Here is an 18,511-nt window from a genome sequence, read left to right on the forward strand (position 1 = left end):
CTGAATAGAGACCCGGAAACACAACAAATCAAAGAAAGGTTGGACAAATGGGATTGCATAAAGTTGCAGAGCTCCTGCAGGGCAAATGACATAGCTAGCAAGATCAATAGAAAGCCCACGGACTGGGAGAAGATCTTTACTAGCCATACAATGGACAAGGGTCTCATATCTAAAATATACTTGGAACTCAAAAAATTAAACCCCCCAACAACAAATCCTCAAAGAAACAACTGCCCAATAAATAAGTGGGCGAAAGAAACTTCTCTGAAGAAGAAAGGATGGCCAATAGACACATGAAGAAATGTTCAACATCCCTAGCCATAAAAGAAATGCAAATCAAAACAACATTGAGATATCACCTCACTCCAGTTAGAATGGCAAAAATCAAGAACTCTAACAACAACAGATGCTGGAGGGGATGTGGACAGAAAGGAACCTTACTTCAATGTTGGTGGGAATGTAAACTTGTTCAACCACTTTGGAAAGCAGTATGGAGGTTCCTCAAAAGACTTCACATAGAACTCCCCTATGACCCAGCAATCCCACTTTTGGGCATTTACCCAAATGTTTACAAACAAGACCACACTAAAGCTACCAGCACAACTATGTTTACTGCAGCATTATTTACCATAGCTAAGATATGGAACCAACCCAGATGCCCCTCAGTAGATGAATGGATCAAGAAAATGTGGTATATATACACAATGGAATTCTATGCCTCCATCAGAAAGAATGACATTGCCCCATTTGTTAGGAAATGGAAAAACTTGGAAAAAATTATATTAAGTGAAGTAAGCCAGGCCCAAAGAAACTTAGGTCCCATGGTTTCCCTTATTTGCAATATCTAGTATATGTATGAGTCAAGCGGAAAAGGTCAGATAATGTGATGTCAGGAAAATGAACCCTTAGATATGTATTTTAATGTTTTTTTCTTTCATGCATGTGTTTCTAACGCATTTATAAGATTATCTCTTTGTTGCTTTGTATGTCCCTCCCCCATACTATAACCCTTGCTTTCACTATATTTGATGTCAGTATAACTTGTGGAGGGGATGGGGAAAAACCAGTTGTTTAAGGATACAGGTGGACCTGTTGCAACAATGAGAAGTACAAGTTGTCATGTCCAAAACGAGCTTTACAAAGTTGGTGGGGGTGGGGAGGGGGAGGAAGGAGAAGGATTGGGATTGGGGGAGGAGGGGGGAGGCTGGGAAGGGAGGTGAAGGGTAAACAAAGGAGGAGGCTGCAATGCTTGGTAAGAAATATATGCATTATCCTGCCCATGTAATTGTAACCCCTGTGTACAGTATGTTCACAAATAAAATAAAATTAAATTTAAAAAAAAAAAAAAAAAGGCAACAGCATCAAGGCACATACATACACTACTTGTTCTGAAAACGTAGCAAAAGGCTTTATTTTTACCTGATGGTCTTAGTACGCTTAATTCAGAAAAGACTCAAGACATACCATTGTTGAAAATATTTATTTTGATAGTCTATGTATGATAAATAAGTCAGTAGAGGTTCCACTCCTTCACAGATGCATCTGAGAAGAGCCCTGTGCCATCCAAATGAAGACTGGCCACCTGAACGATGTCCCATGTCTTATCCCATCCAGAGCACACACTTTCCATGGTGTTTCTGTTCAGGATTGCTTCCAAGTCCAGATGACCAAATAGTCCTTTATCCCCAAAGTAGGCTAAAAGGTTTGTGAAGAGGAAAAAATACATTAAACCCTGAAACAAAATTGCATAATCACAGCTGAAGAATTCAAGTATTTTGTGTACTTATGTGCTTGTTCATCTGTCAAATGCAATTCTGCAGACAAGAATTAAATAACAAAACAAAATATTCAAACATTCCAAACAGCATTTAAAGAAATAGTTGTGTTACTTTTGCGTGAGATTACCTATTAGAAACAAAAAGGAAAGTGTATGTTGATATATAAAACGATATCAGTAAAAAGGCAAATGATGCATAACCCTATTGACTAGAATAATGGAGGAGTTCAGATAATAAAGCTTCATCACGAGATTCAGCATCAATACTAAAATAATACTGACTGAAGACCTTCAGTGAGCCACACTCTGTATGGAAACCCACTTAACTCCCAGTTAAGATTCCTGCATTAAAGCTGTGAAAATTGGGCTGGAAAGCTGGCTCAGTGGTAGAGTACTTCCCTTGCATGCATGAGGCCCTGGGTTCAATTCCTCAGCACCACATAAGCAGAAAAAAGCTGGAAGTGGTACTGTGACTTAAGTGATAGGGTGCTAGCCTTGAGCTGAAGAGCTGAGGGACAGCCCCTAGGCCCAGAGTGCAGTCCCCATGTCCAACAACAACAACAACAAAAAAACACTATGGAAATGCAGACCGTGAAATGATTATATGAAACCTCAGTACTCTGAATACCTTGGCCTATTCACATTCCCAGGAGAAATTAGCCTCCATTCCTACTTCACCTAATTCTGTAGTTCAGGCCCAACCCAGGCAAAAGTTTGTAAGTCTCCATATCAACCATAAAAAAGCTGGGAGCAGTGATGCACACCTGTCATTCCAGATACACAGCAGTACATATAGGAGGATCACATTCCAGGATAACCCCAGGAGAAAGAGACCAAACTGGAAGAGCACCTGCCTAGCAAGTACAAGGCCCTGAGTTCAAACCCCAGTACCTCCAAGAGTAATAATAAATTTGTGTATAAGCAATAAAATTTATATTAACATTAAATTTTATATTAATTCTGTTCCTTTCAGGATACGAGTGGGCAACCAAGCAACACCTCTCCAGTCTCCCCAATGCAGCCAGCAAAGAATATGAAATTGTGTAACTAGACAACCCTTGCAGGAAATCAATTCTTTCCTAAAATGCAAGTATACCTTGGAAGGAAGGAAGGAAGGAAATTAGAACACACCCTATATGACACAGACTGAGAAAGTCAGCACAAGAAAAGAGGAAGCACTGAAAAGACAGTAAGGTGGAGAAATAAAACTTTCAGGCAGTTATCTCATCTTTCTGTAACTCTGAAGGTCCAAAGTTTCTCCAAGAATAGCAGCTATTCCATCCCCACCCCTGCGTCTGAGATTCCCCAAGACACAAAGACCAAGGGTTGGAATCATTTAGTTAATTAAACATTTGTTGAACAGCTAAGTTAGGCCTTAGCAGGAAAAAAAAAATGTAATGTACATAAGCAGCAAGCATAATACAAGGCAGAATGGCATATGTGAAAGAATACTATGGGAACATAGAAATGCAATCAGTTTAAGCCAGAAGTAGAAGACATTTAGCAAAGAGCTAACATTGAGGGCTTTCCTGAAAAAGGTTTCCTCAGATGGAAATAGGGAAAAGAGCATTCTGGACATTAAGCCAAATGGGCAAAGGCACATGCTGGGATTAGCATGTACTATTACATAGCATGCTGTTTTCCCCAGAGGACAGTTTTAAGCCATGCAATAAAATGTTAATCTCTGCAGAGATTGTGCAGAGTTCTTACTGACATATGGATAGATACTGAGTCTAACTGGTGCCATGTTGGCATTTTGGTGGATGATGGAGACTTTCCCAGGGCTCTGGAGGTGGAATCCACTTCCCCATGCCCACCCCCAGGTGATAGGCACCTAAACTCCTAGAAGCAGATGGGCAGGGACTTGGACAATAGGTTCCCAGACCTGCCAGGTCTGTACCATAAACTCATTGCACTCTGGAGCTCCATGTGACCTTGCCCTCTGACCATGACCCCTCCACCTCTGCCACCACGTCTCATACCACGTCTCATGTCTGTTGATTCTCCTCCTGTCTCCTGACTCTTGTCAGGTCACAACTCTATTAGAGTTGATCTGGTTTGTTGCGATTTGTTTTCTGCTCTTTCTCAATACCTTCACTGCTCAGCATTAAATAACAGCATTAACTGCACTACATGTTGCATGTTTTTGGGGGGTACGTGAGTCTGTTCATACTCACCGGCTTTCTAATAGACTCCCAGTTCAACCTCTCAAAAAAATAAAATGTTAAACAGAGAGAGAGGTAAAGAAAGAATGCCTCACTTGTTAGAGATTTTTATTAGGGAAAACAGAATAACCACAAACCTAGACAAGTTAAGACACACATGGTACTACTCTTTGAAAGGAAAACTTCTTCCCAAAAAAGGAGAGAACAGTTACATGGTGCTAAGTAACAAGTGAGACCATGTGACCCAGTAGGTGGAAAGACTGGCTTAGAGAAAGAAGTATTCCACCATCCACAGTGTCTTGCCCTGAAGGACTGAAGTAACAACTATGCATAATGTACTTAAAGAATCTGAAACAATAGAATACACATTTTAAGTGACTATGAATATTACTATAGGTTTTCCCTATCCACAATATGAATATCTGAAATAGCAAACACTTCTGGTCCTAAGCATTTTGGATAATACTCAATCTGTATATTTCTTTAATGCCCACAACAGAATAAAGTGACTTAACAGAGGTTTTGAAAAAAACTAAAGCCTAGAGTATCAGTGAAGTCTACAAGAGATGTCTTAAAACGGAGGGTCAAGCTGAAATCCCAAGCAGCAGTCAGGGCTCTCACAGCACCAGGAATATCAGTCCTTCTTCTGAAGCAAATTTGCTTGAGATTCTAGTTTCATTTATATATATATATATATATATATATATATATATATATATATATCTTATATACATATATCATACATATACATGTATACGTAATTTTGACACCGTGCTCTATTTTAGATTCAGAATACCACTCAAAAGCTTATGTGGGCTTCGTTATGCAGCCTGTAAAGCTATAGGGAGATGGGAAAACCTTTAAGAGGTAGAGCCTTATAGAATGAAGTCATACCACTGGGGGCATACCCTGCCCTCCTCTTTCTTTATTTCCCTGCTACCATGAAGTGAACAGGCCTCCTCTACTACATGCTCCTGCTATTTTGGACTATGCCACCACAGGCTCAAATCCACAGGACCAAGTAACCATAGACTGAAGTCACTGAAGTCATGAGCCAAGTTAGTTTGGTTATTTCACTTTGTCAAAATAATGGAAAACTAGCAGACAAGTATATATACACACATATATATATATATATGTGTATATATACACAGTGTGTATGAAGTTTCTGAAACTGCTTGTCCAACACCAGCAACGGTTGCTTCTGGGGAAAAAAATGTGACTTCATTTTCAGATTATGAATGTTAGTATATTTTGTATATTATGAATTTACTAATTTCTTTAAATTAATTATAAGGAGATGCTGGGAAGGTGGCTCAGTGGTAGAGTGCTTCCCTTGCATACATAAGGCCCTGGATTCGATTCCTCAGTACCACATAAGCAGAAAAAGCTGGAAGTGGCACTGTGGCTCAATTGATAGAATGCTAGCTCTGAGTGCAAGCCCCAGAACTGGCAACTAAAAGAGAAAAAAGAAAAAAAAAATTTTCTGTAAGGAATTAAAACTCTATAGAAATCTACGTACATTACAATGTTGTAAAACAAGGGGCTTGGCTCAAATAAAATAAAATTAAATTAAAAAAAAAAAACAAAAAAAAAAAAAAACAAGGGGCTTGGCTCAAGTGGTAGATCACTAGCCTTGTAGGAAATAAGCCAAGTAAGAGCATGAGGCCATGAGTTTTAGCCCCAGTCCTGGCATATAAGTAAGTAACAAATAAATAAATGTATTGTCATGTAAAATACTGAAAAGTTGAAAAATCAAACTAATGGGCACTGGAAAACAAAAAGAATAAAAAGTCTAATTTTAGGTGAGAAAAACTGAAAATCCTATGTGCCCTTGTTAGAACAACACAAAAGGCTGTATTTATCTGAAAAAGGATAAGATGTGAATGTAAAAATTAAACAGTTCATCTTGTGATGTACTAGGATAATAAATTAGTTATCTTTCTTCTAAAATATGTTTTACTATGATTATAATAATAAAAACTTGGAAGGAATAAGTACGTACCTGGTAACATGATAAACTTGTCCACAAAGTTTTTCCAACAGCCCAAGACCACAATGATTTGTAACAGTCCATTCAGCAGCTACCATTGTTATTGTTTTGCTTCCCAATGACTTAACACTTATATAAACATTGCCCGGAAATATTTATTAGTAAGAGCAGTACCTTAAAACTGTTGGTTCAGGCATTCCAGGATCTGCACCCCTTTTAAATCCTAAGAAAAAAAAAAAAAAAGAAATTCATTGAAATACCAGAAGACAAAAAAATGAGAGGCTTTCTGTTTAATCTAATCTAGTACAGCTAAAATGACATCATATCAACCAATACCATCTAGATTAATCTGTGCTACAAAACAGATTCAAATCTTCACTACAAGCTGGGTACCAGTGGCTCACGCCTGTAATCTTAATTACTCAGGAGGCTGAGATCTGAGGATCATGGTTCAAAGTCAGCTCGGGCTGACTTTTTTCTTATCTCCAATAAACCACAAGAAAACCAGAAGTGGTGCTGTAGCTCAAGCGGTAGAGGGCTAGCCTTGAGCTAAAGAGCACGGGGACAGTGCCCACGCCCAGAGTTCAAGCACTAGGACTGATCCTCTTCTCCCCGCCCTAAAAAATCTTTCACTACAGTATGAAAATCTCCAAGACTAATCAGCAGAAGGCACAAGCTATCTTCTTCTATAAACGAAATTAACACAGTAGTACTTAGCTTGCTGTACTTTTCATTATTAGTTGTTAGCTAGAAATATATTAACACAAATCTCAAATCACACTGGAAGACATGAGGAACACAAATACTTTTGAAAGCACAATTGAGGATCTCTAACTCTTCAAAACACTCTTTGTATAAAGCAAAGGCTAGCGGTAAAAAGGAGTGGAGTAATTCAATGATTATTAATCAACTAAATTAAATTAGCTTTCATCTCAAGTATGAATAAAACTTTTACTGTTCAAAATATACTTTTAAATGTGATAATGTATATGTAACTGTATATGCTAAAGTAACAGGTTAAGAATGTCAAGAATTAGGAATGGTTAGGTGTGGTGGCTAGTATTAAGGAGCCAGGAAGAACTTTTAAAGCCAGTCTAGGCTATACAGCAAGACCCTATCAAAAAACAAAAAAAAAAAACAAGAACTGTGATTTGTTAAATTGTGAAACCATAAATTATGAAATTTTACCCTATTTTCAGGATAACTAATATGCTAAACAACCTGAAGAGTAGTTTAAACATAAAATTAACTTTTACACGCAGTGTAAAAGACAATGATAAAGTACTGTAAAGACAGCCTTAGCATCTTGGACAATAGAGTGAAAATCACCATAATGGTAGTCCTAGGAAAGGGAACCAGTATGCAGATACTCCAGACTGTCTGGAGGAGAAAAGTCAAAACCAAAACCAAAAATAATGGGGGAATAATGGGCTGCAAGATTGCAAGGAATAGGAAAAAAACCACAGCCTGTGTAAGTAAACTTTCATAATTATCTCTAATCCTTGATACCTAAACAAAGTCACCAAAATGTGGGAAAGTAATATATATTTTTAATGAATTCAAAATAAGGGAGGAAAATGATATTTTAAAGCCCTTCATACATAAGTATCCCTTTATCAGTACTGGCTTGCAACTAACTCAAGGGAAAATAAGAATCACCTAGAGAATGTCCAACCTACTCCAAGACTGTTAAGGTAAAGACCAAATAAACTTTACACAGTGTATGACATTTTAAATGAATTGAAAGCAGCACATAAAGTGTGAAATATTGTTCAAAAAGAGAGGTACACATTACCTCACCTATGTAACAGTAACCTCTCTGTACATCACCTTTACAATAAACTTAAAAAATAAATGAAGTGTGAACTATGAGCTCCTGAAATGTCAAATTGTATCTTCAAACTCACAGAGCTGTGGCTAGAACCTATGCTTTCCCTTTCACCATACTGCCTGAATTTAACAACAAAGCAAACCTTAAAAACAGGATAAAGTTCCAGTGTGCAGCCCTATGTGACAGTTCGCCTGGGCACTGACAAATGCTTGCAGCTCAGCAATACGACTGAGAGTAGGGACCCTGAGGCCCCAGGACCAGGGTTAGACACCGCCCCCCAGGCCTCCTGGCTTAGTCCCCTGTGACCTTGGCAACGAACGATGCCTTTTCTATAGCTCAGCTTCTTCCCATTTGAAAAGGACCAGTAATAAAAATCACCCAACCGAGTGAGAAGGCAAAAACATCCAACTACTGTAGTGGCAATGACCGTGGCCTCAAAGGCACTCACTCCCAGGCCAGGCTCCTTTCCACGCTAGACCCGCGGGGGGGGGGGGGGGTCAAACGCCCTGAAAACCCACCCCAGCCGCCGCGTAGCTCCGACACCTCACAGCCACCCTGAGAAACAGCCCGCGCCTCCATTTTCACAGGCAAACGCAGAACGGGAAGAGCCGGGTGCGGTGCTGAAGACCACCCGACTAGTCCCGTCCACCCCCACGAGACGAGACGCCGTCGGGCGCCGTGGGGTGCCCGGTTCCGGTTCCCGGGAGCCTAAATTCACAGCCGCGCGAGCCCTCCGACCTCCGCTCTCCTGGCAGGTTCTCGCACTGACCCAGGTAAATGACGAGAGGGATAAAGCCCCAGCGGATGGCGAACTGGCCGCCCTTGAAGAGCTGCTGCAGCCTCTGCTTGGCCTCTTTGCTCAGCTTCACCATCGTGACGTGAGGGCCGCGCGGCACGGCCAGGTCCCTCACAGCCGCGGCCAGGACCCGGGAAACAGCGCGCACGCACACACAGACGGCCTTTACGGCAGGTGTCGTGACGTCTCCGCTAGCGGTCGTAACTGAGTTACGACCTTAGCTTGTTCTGGCGCCCCGGCGCCAGGGGGAGGCGCATGCGTGGTTAGTTCTGCTTTGCTCTCCCCTCCCCGCCCCACCCACCCCAAGCTCCTCCCTTTCAGAATAGAGTTCAAGCTCTCCTTTTCTCTAGCTGCTTGGGAAAGCTGAAGACCCTTATTCGTTTCTTGGGATTAGGTTAGCTTGGATTAGTACTCTCCTTCTCTCTTCCCATGATCTTAGCCATTTTTAAAAGCGCATCTCCAGTGTGCTTTCCTTTTACAAGGTCAATTAATTGGAAAGGAGTTGGTTTATTCCCCACCTGGTCTGACTTGCCCTATGCTCTTGGATAAATTCTCTGTGTGTGTTCGTGTGTGCGCTGGGCTTGAACTCTGGGCCTAGGCACTGTCTCTTAGCTTTTTCGCCTAAGGTTGGCCCTCTACCATTTGGCCGACAGTTCCAACCTAATCATGGATAAAATCTGTTATGAATTAATGCCTAATAAGGAAAGTATCCTGATTTTTTTAAAAAAAGAAATCTTTCCTAGTCATCCTGTTTGCACTACTAGCCAGCATTTGTTTAATATTAAACTCTTTTTTTTAAGAAGCTGACCACTGCAACAATTAATGTGGTTGATGGTAAATGTTAGCCCCTCTTGCCCACATTGGGTAAAATTCAGTAGATGTCCACTCTAGCTGCACATCAGAATTACTTGGAAGGGTTTACAACTGTTATTGTGTAAGGATCTACTAGAAATTCTAATTAGTTGGGAGAGAAGAGTGAAAGATAGTTGTTTGTTTGCACATTAGAATCTCAAGGTGAAAAATGCAAGCTACTCAGGAGGCTCAAATCTCAGCATCACATGCTTGAAGCCCTATGCAGAAGAGTCCATCAGACTCTTACCTACAATTAACCACTAAAAGCTGGTTGTGGAGCTGTGGCTCAGTAGTAGAGCACTGACCTTGAGAGACAGAACCCAGGCCCTGGATCCAACTCCCAGTACGAGCATACACACAAACACACACACACACACACACACACACACACTCCCAGTACGAGCATACACACAAACACACACACACACACACACACATAAATCTCAAAGTAATTCTAATATGTGACTAGAATCCCTAAATTCTGGTACAGTAACTCCCTGCATGGTATCATATTTGAGCTTTTGACTCCAGATGTAGGACTCCTTGATTTCTAAGGCTTTAACGTTGAAGACTTTCCTAGATTATTTTCAAGGTACACAGTTATATTTTCTATGAAACTTAAACCATCCAAGGGCTCCTAAAATTTTCTGTTTGCATTGTGGTAATTTCTGTGTTTGGCCCATATTTATATTAACAACTATTACAATGTATCTACTATATCTGTCACTGGACTGACGGCTTCAAATACCATAATGTTTTAGTCATTTCAAAAATTTATAATAGAGGTGTGGCTCAAGCAGTACTATCTTGCCTTGCAAGTGTAAAGCCTTGGATTCAAATCCCAGTACTGCAAAAAGAAAAAGATAAAAAGAAAAAGAGAGAGAAGAAATTAACTGGAGACAGTGGCTCATGTCTGGTTATCCTAGATACTCAAGAGACAGAAAAGCTTGCTATACTCTATCTCCAAAATAAGCAGTAAAGGACAAGGTGGAGCTTAAGATGTAGTATGCCAATAGAGCAAATTACAGACCCTAAGTTCAAAGACCAGTATCACCAAAAAGGTAGAGCAGGGGTTGTATGACTGCATTACCTAGTAGCTTATGTTACTGATTCTTGTAAAGATTAAATTTTATGTTAAAAGCATCATCTTGCACATGAGGAAACTGAAACATATATTTAAACAATTGACTCACAATCACAATTTGCATTCTTAATCACTATGTTATTATCTGAACTCAAGAACAGAAACAATTTCTTTCTCATCTTTTGTGTGTGGCATAAACCCTGAACTCAGGCTTTGAGTGCTGTTCCTAGCTTTTTTGCTCAAGGCTGCTGTTCTACCATTTGACCCACAGCTCCACTTCTGGGTTTTTTGGTGGTTACTTGGGAGAAAAGAGTCTCACAAACTTTCCTGTCTTTGAATTGCAATCCTCAGAACTCAGTTTCCTTAGTACCCAGGAACACCTGTGCCTAACTCTTCCTTATCCTTTTTCCAAATGCCTAAATCATAGTAGGAATTCAGTTAATTCAGTGGATGTTGCATGCATTCTGTTAGGATAAATGATAATACCAAGGTTATTGACTTTCTCAAACACTCCTTGAGCTTTACTATATGGTAAACACTATAGATAAAGGATTTTCTGTTTATTTTGGTGCTGGGAGTTGACCCAAGGCCTCACACTTTACTCCTGAGTTACACCAGCAGCCCAAGATTTTTTTATAAAAATACATTGCTCTTAAGAATTTCTCATTCAGTATACAAGAAGGGAGTAAACTGATTATTGCAGTGCAATGCAACCATACATCCTACAATAAGGTTATGCATTAAACATTGTGGGAAGGCAAATAGAAGGCACCTGACATCCCCTAGGGTAACCAATGGCATTCCAACTGGAGAAAGGGAATATGATTGGCAATTAAGAAGATAATATCCACAGTGCTATGAGCCAAGCTGAAAGAATGAGTCCAAGAATAATAATCCAGTTCTGAGTTCGTGCAATTTACTGGGCTAAGAATCACACTCCTTGACTTCCACAAAGTGGCGAAGTTTTTTAGCTTCACCTCAACATCAGTTCCTGCATATAAGGTTGGGAATGGTAGCAACATTGTAGTGGTTGTAGCTGACATAATCCTTAGATAGTTCTTGTTCAAAGAAAACAACTTGAGAATCTTGCATCTTCTGTTTCTTTGCCCTCCTCGTTCCCTCTGCATGGCTAGAGTAGTCAGCAATAATAGCTGGAAGTTAAGTGGGTTTCCTAATTGTGGTCTCCACCTTCATTATTTAACCTAGACATTGTAGTCAACCTTAGTTTACTGAGTCCTGGCTCCAGTCACTACCTTGTAAAACCTCCTATAAATTACCAAAGGTCACTTCCTTAAATCTCTTTTCTTTTCTGAAAATAAGTGAAATTCCACACAAATTCTTACAAATTATTGTAAGACATTAAAACAGTTAATATATACAAATGTTTTATTTGTAAACTTTAGTGTTTAAAATGTAATAAATAACATAGTGATAACAGATAGAACCCAAAGATTTTTTTTTTTTTTGCCGGTCTTAGGCCTTGAACTCAGGCCTGGCCTGTACCTGAGCTTCTTTTTGCTCAAAATTAGCACTTTACCACTTGAACCACAGACCCACTTACAACTTTTATTGTTCATGTGGTACTGAGGAATCAAACCCAGGGCTTCATGCATGCTAGCCAAGCACTCTACTACTAAGCAACATTCCCAGCCCCCGTACCCAATGATTTTTTAAATTAACTTAGGAGGAAAGAGGTGATCTTGTGAGCTGAAATAATCAGGAAAACACCAAACAACATGTACTTAGCTACTTATCTAGCTTATATATTTGTAAGCCATGTTTTTTATGTGTTTGCTTATTCTGAACAATTGGACACTGAAGGTGCTGGGTTCTCTGTGATAAGTATTTTATAGTCACAGTGCTCACTTAAAGGCTGAAATAAGTGTATTAATGAACTACTTGTCCATGTGAATAATATTAGGAAAAATAATAACAGAAAAAGGAGATTAAGTGCAAAGACCTGGGAAAGAGTTATTTGCATTTGAATCCTGGTTTTATAAATTATATCATCAACGTCAGTCAACCTTTGTTTTCATTTGCAGAAGAGAAGAGCAATGGTTTCTACCTGTATTGGTTAATGTAAACAAAAATAATCTGCTGAAGTAAACACTTAATTAAATGTAAGCTGTCACTACTATTGTCTGTGGTTTGCACCTTTTTTCTTGCTAGTTTCGTTCTGAATGATTAAGACTGTCCAGAAGGCAGTGAGTTGGTGGCTCACGTTTGTAATCCTAGTTACCCAAGAGGCTAAGATCTGAGGATTGTGGTTTGAAGCTAACCTGGACAGAAAAGTCAGTGAGACTCATCTCCAGTTAACTACCAAAAAGCTGGAAGTAGAGATGTGGCTCAAGTGGTGGAGCCCCTTTGGCAGAGGGTGAGGAAGAGGGAACTGGGGGAGAGATGGGAAGGGATGGGAAGGAAAAACAAGGAGGGGGATACAATGCTTGATAAAAAATGTACTCATTATTTTGCCCATGTAATTGTAACCCCTCTGTACAGTACTTTCACAATAAAAAATTTTAAAAAAGAAAAATAAATAAAGAGAAGGAATATATGTCTGTCTCTTTCTTGGTTGTTCTACATGCAGGACTTCTGAGGCAGTTAGGAGTTTGTTAGGCACAATGCCCCCAAACAAATCTTTGGGAATAGGAAGCCATTGCCATGAATTCTGATCACTTGCCAGGCTGACTACAGAAAGAAAATCATACCTTCTTTCCTATTATCATATCTCACCCACTCACATCTCCACAGAAAGTAGCTTACAAGAAACGGGGCTTCCAGGATGTTGGATTTAGAGAAGTCACCCTACAGAGTCCTTGAAGTACACATAATAACACAGGCCAAAATGGACTACTTTGGAGAACTTGCAATACAGGAGGACCAAGGCCTGGCAGAAGACTGACAGCTGACAGAGAGGTTAGACTTCCTGGCTTTCTGGGTACTCAGATGTCTAGGGCTACTCTAACACAAAGCAAGCAGAACCCCATGGAACCATGTCTACAGTAGGTTTTTAACTCAAGGATTCTGACCAATCTCTCTCTCTCTCTCTCTCTTTCTCTCTCTCTCTCTCTCTCTTTCTCTCTCTCTCTCTCTCTCCCCCCCCCCCTCTCTCTCTCTCTCTCTCTCTCACACACACACACACACACACACACACATAATATGTATAACAAAATTACGTAGCCTGAAGAAATTACCTATGATCCTATGACCTGTTCACCTAGGCCTGAATTCTCCTGTAACATTTTAAACTACTCTGATGAACCTATCTTCAGAAACCTGTGAGGCCTTCACAACCTTCATGAATTCAGCTTGCAAGAACACACAGGAGACTCTTTTCAGAGGAACTAAGACACGTTCCTTATAGCAATTAGCTAGGCAAAAGGGCAGTAAAAGAAGATGAAATACAGCACATGCAGGCCAGCAGAATCCCCTGACCTTGCCATTACATGTGATACTTTCAAATGGATTCATAGTACCTTAATTTTGAGGAAAAGGGTGGGGGAATATAGCCATTGCTTTGCATGTGTCCTTTCTGTCTATGACACCAAACTCAGAGAAGTGAGAGAAACTAGACATGGTTTGGAGAAATCTGACTCGGGAGATTAAATTAACTATACTGAGCTGAAGTTTCCTAATTGTAAAGCAGAATCAGCAGTTAGCAATATAGAAAACCTAACCCTATTGATGGGAAAGAGACAAAGCTCAAATGCTCAGCCTGAGGGAATCTTCTTTGCCCTGGGCTCTATTAAATCACAACAATTTCTTAACATCTAAGAAGCCTCAAAGCAGTCAGTTTAGCAACGTGTTATAATCAGATACCCTCTTCTGGACAGGTCCTGAGTTCAGATGAAAGGTTATAGAAGGTTCTCAGGCAGAGTTCAGGTTGTTGACTAAGGAGAGGCAACTTCCCTTAAGATGCCCAAGAGTTTCCACTTGGACAGGAGAAGGAAATTCAACATACAGGGCATAGAATAGATGAGACCCAGAGGATACGCAACCCTTCCCCAGCCTTGGAGGAGCCAGATCCAGCTCAGCTACATCTTCCTCTTCACAATAACTTAGGGAAGACCATGAAGTCACCAGGAACTAGAGTGGGCTGTCAGAGACAAAGCTCTGAGGCCAGGGATACTGCTGGATTAGGCTGGTGACAATCAAGAGCTTTGGTCACTTTGCCTCGCTGCTCTGCAGAATCAACCTTCTGTTTCCAAATAGACACAACATATCACACCAATAATCTCTCATCAAGTAATACCAACACTTTTCCCAAATCATGATATTTCCCAGAGCCTTCAGTCTGACATTTTCTCCCTGGGCCCTATCCCAGAAGCTGTTAAGTCAACTACTATTTGTTTATGAACTTTTTCTGCCTTTAGGACAAGTGAAACAATATCCTAACAGCAGCTAAAGTTCCCTAAAACCCAGTCACTTCCCTTTCCTGTTTAGGATACTCCTGTTAAATTGCAGAACCACCCATCTTTCACCCTCAGAATATGTAATATAGCTTAAGAGATGTAAGGAACGTATCAGTACCCAATGGAAATTCCTCTTTTCCTCATCTCAAATATATTCGTGAATCCTCTGAACTGGATTCTACCATAATGTAGGAAAGCAGGTATTAGCAGGGAACACAACTAGCTCTATATAAGGTGGTAAAGGGAGTAAAAGACATTTCCTGTTTGCCCTTCCTGTCTCAGTCTCAGCTAGCAGTCACTTCAAACCAGCAAGGGTTCAATCCAGCAACTACAGCATTAGTTAACAGATGCTGATCATCCAGTAGACTTTCCTGATCATTACTACATACTAACAGGTGAGAGAGATTTAGGAGCAGGGTGTATTTGAGAAACTTCTGGGCCTTCATCTCAATTTTGCCATGAACTTAGAGCAACTCTAAGAGAAATAAATAAATCTTTACTAAATATAATATTTTTCCAAACAGAAACCATATTGAAATATAAAGAAAGGAAGCTATCATGGTAGAATTATGACATTGCATTAATGCATTCCAAGAAGGAAGAGTCCATTTTTTCCCACAAAGAACGACAATCCAAGGCATTGACAGCAGCAAAAATTCATATTGGTGGTATACGGGGGCTGATAGATCCCTCTTGCATTCTTACCACCTGACTTTTGCTGACTGCCAGAAGCACAAGATCGGTGCTGTCAGGCACTCTTCCACCCCTGTATTCAGGAGCCATTTTCAGGAACTTATATAATGATGATGACCAGGCACAGAGAAAACACTCAGCAGAAGGATTTGGGAAAGATCTAGGAGCAAGAACAACTATCTAATTAAGTCAAGGGACCTGGTTTGAGAACCATTATGTTCTCAAACAAGAGAGACAATTTTTCCTTTTAGTCTTTCACACTGTGCCATAAGGAATTTTCAATAGAGCCTAACTAATACCTTATTTTTGAAAAATAAAAAGGTTGGCACACTGGCCTGTCTCCTTCATAGTAATTTCCTACACAAGGCATTAGCTGATAAGACAGCTATGCTCAAAGAGGCTCCTTGGGTAGTAGTTCCAGTCACCAAATGTCTCAAAGATTTAGTACCTATTTCCAGGATTACTATTCCCCAGAGATTTTTTTGTAACACCAAACCTCATTCAGTCTTCACAACAGTCCTGTAAAAGGAATAAATGTTGTTATTTCAGTTTTATAGGTAAATAAACAAGACTTCAAATTCTTGGAGCAACTCATCCAAGGTCAGATAAGAATGAATTGGGCTTTGACCCAAGCTGTGAGTACTCAAGAGCCTATATAGGTATATTCTAAAGAAAGCAGCACAGGGTACATACAGACTTTTGAAAATTACAAGGTGTGTCTATCTGCATGTGATAAGGTAAATACAGAAATGAGTGCATGGGAGCTGAAGAGACTAGGTCACACTAGGTCAACAGAGGTCTAGGCACTTCCTCTGGGAGAAGAAGCCAGGAAAGGAAGGAGCCTTGTTTTCCCTTGAATATCCTGGTATCTTGTTCATAAATTTTACCATGCATACATACCTCCTCTTTTTTGGAAAATGCTCCTAGAAAAGGTAAATCTAAATGTTGTTTTGAATAATTAAGTTCAAATGTTTAAAATTTTTTGTGTCAAATTTTCCAAGAGAAAAACCAGACAACTGAATAAAAGCAGTACCATATTACAGAGGCCTTTGGCACCATCCTGAAAAGAAGCAAGAATAAGGAATGTGTTTCACTGCAAAAAGAGAACTTGTCTCAGGGGCATGTAAGCTATTTAAGACCGAAAAGCACTAAAAGTGAAACTATTGGCCATCCTTCCCATTTTCATTTTCAAAGTAAAACCCCCATAAAGCTACCTTTGTTTAGACAAATAAGGAAAGAATGGGTGACCTCACTTTCTTCAACAGGCAGGTTTTAACATGTTATATACAAAATGAAACTTAAATTTTTTGTGTGCTGGTCCTGGGGCTTGAACTCAAAGCCTGAATGCTGTCACTGAGCTTTGGTACTCAACGTTGCCGCTCAAGCACTTGAGCCACAGCTCCACTTCTGGCTTTTTTGCTGCTTAATTGGAGATGAATCTCACAGATTTTGCTGCCTGGGCTGGCTTTGAACCACAATTCTTAGGTCACAGCCTCCTGAATAACAAGAAAACTTAAATAATTTAATGTATGTTTTTTAAATGCCCTTGAAAATGCCATTGTTTTGGAAATCTTGAAGAGAAGATCTCTGCAAAGCACAAGAGATGGTTGTGATGCTAATAACACTATGTTTTGTAATTACTATTTTGGGGGCCTGGTTCTGACCCCAATGTTATCTGGAGACTGGTAGGGCTACCATCCACAGACCATATGCAAGAGAGTATGAACCCTTCTGTAAGAGAAGTCATCCTAAAAGATCATTTTATAAGCTTGATTGGGTAAGGAAAGCTTTGATATCAGAGGGGAAAGCTTGACTCTGAGACTAGTAAATATGCCACTTTCAGATCCAAATGCAGTCTTACAGTGAAAAGCAGCTATGAAAACAAGCTCTAAAGATACCATAAGGCTTTCCTTTGACATCCTCATCAAAGAGGCGAGTAGTATTCCCCATTTCTGCCATGGGGAGCCAAACTGCACAGAAGCCAGAAGTGGTTAAAAAAAAAAAGAAAGAGCGGGCATGAGCAGGGACAGGACAGAGAGAATTAACAACCCTGTGGCACAGAGATGCAAGTCCTCACAAGGTAGATCCCCAAGACGCCACCAGAGAGACAACAAGACTCTCTGAAGTGGATGGAAGAGGTGAAAAAACTGGCACGTGCACTGGTGTCAAAAAGGAGTATGCATAACACACTCTACTGGAGATTCTTAAAATCATAACGTGCAAAATTTGGGGTGGCCAGGCAGTTTTGCAATTACTGGTTATGATGAAAGTCAGGAAATAAGAATTCTGCAATGACTGGCAAGGTTACCTTCTGCGTAATCCCAGGTTAAGGGTCCATGATGCTATCTGAGGAAACTGTTATCAGAACATCTGAGTTTTTTCACCTGTAGAAATTAGCTAGAATACTAAATCATAGCGACTTAATCTGGTATCCAAACTGTGTGTTTTTTAAATCATACCTTTAGCTTCTTTCTGTTCCTCCTCATCAAACATTGTGAATGATTACAGCTTTGCCTTCTTATCCCACACCGCACCCCCCAAGTCCTGTTAAAGTGCTGTGTCACAGAAAATAATAAAAAGAAGAAGAAAGTTAAGGAAGAATGATTCGACTTCTTAGGGCTAACCTTAAGGATGACTTAAGCCATACTTTTTTCCCCCAAGTTGTGATTCTTTCAGGGCTAAAAAACGTCACTTGCACAATCATCTTAATAAGGTTTCCAATCAGCTCCACCCACTCTGGCCCCACCCCCCCAAAAAAAGATTTTTATCAAATGTGGGATTTTCCCATGAGTCTCAAAATCAGAGTCTCAACTCCCAATAAATATGAGACTGGGGATGTCAGAGACTCATTCTGCTCTTGAGCCCACCAGGAACGAAAGGGAGCTCCATCTGCCCTCCAGGAACAGCT

The 18,511-nt window shown here is 40.1% G+C and overlaps 1 protein-coding gene across 1 annotated transcript; it reads right to left on the bottom strand.

Annotated features, from left to right (window-relative positions):
• Positions 1 to 1,461: 1,461 nt before the first annotated feature.
• On the bottom strand, positions 1,462 to 8,705 carry Tomm7 (translocase of outer mitochondrial membrane 7). Its single transcript, XM_042685013.1, has 3 exons — positions 8,536 to 8,705; positions 6,110 to 6,158; positions 1,462 to 1,695 (listed from the first exon to the last, which is right to left on the bottom strand). Exons 1-3 carry the CDS (start codon positions 8,636 to 8,638, stop codon positions 1,680 to 1,682), a joined length of 168 nt encoding a protein of 55 aa, XP_042540947.1. The 5' UTR covers positions 8,639 to 8,705; the 3' UTR covers positions 1,462 to 1,679.
• Between the last annotated feature and the right edge of the window lie 9,806 nt (positions 8,706 to 18,511).

Source organism: Dipodomys spectabilis, unplaced genomic scaffold, assembly GCF_019054845.1.
Source record: "Dipodomys spectabilis isolate Male_0828 unplaced genomic scaffold, ASM1905484v1 ptg000092l, whole genome shotgun sequence".
NCBI lineage: Eukaryota > Metazoa > Chordata > Mammalia > Rodentia > Heteromyidae > Dipodomys > Dipodomys spectabilis.

What these genes read in the sequence shown, in the direction of transcription:
- Tomm7 (XM_042685013.1), bottom strand. Translation starts at nt 8,638, where the DNA reads ATGGTGAAGCTGAGCAAAGAGGCCAAGCAGAGGCTGCAGCAGCTCTTC. An exon ending in CCCTCTCGTCATTTACCTGG is followed by an intron (nt 6,159 to 8,535) that starts GTCAGTGCGAGA and finishes TTTTTTTCTTAG; the next exon opens with GATTTAAAAGGGGTGCAGAT.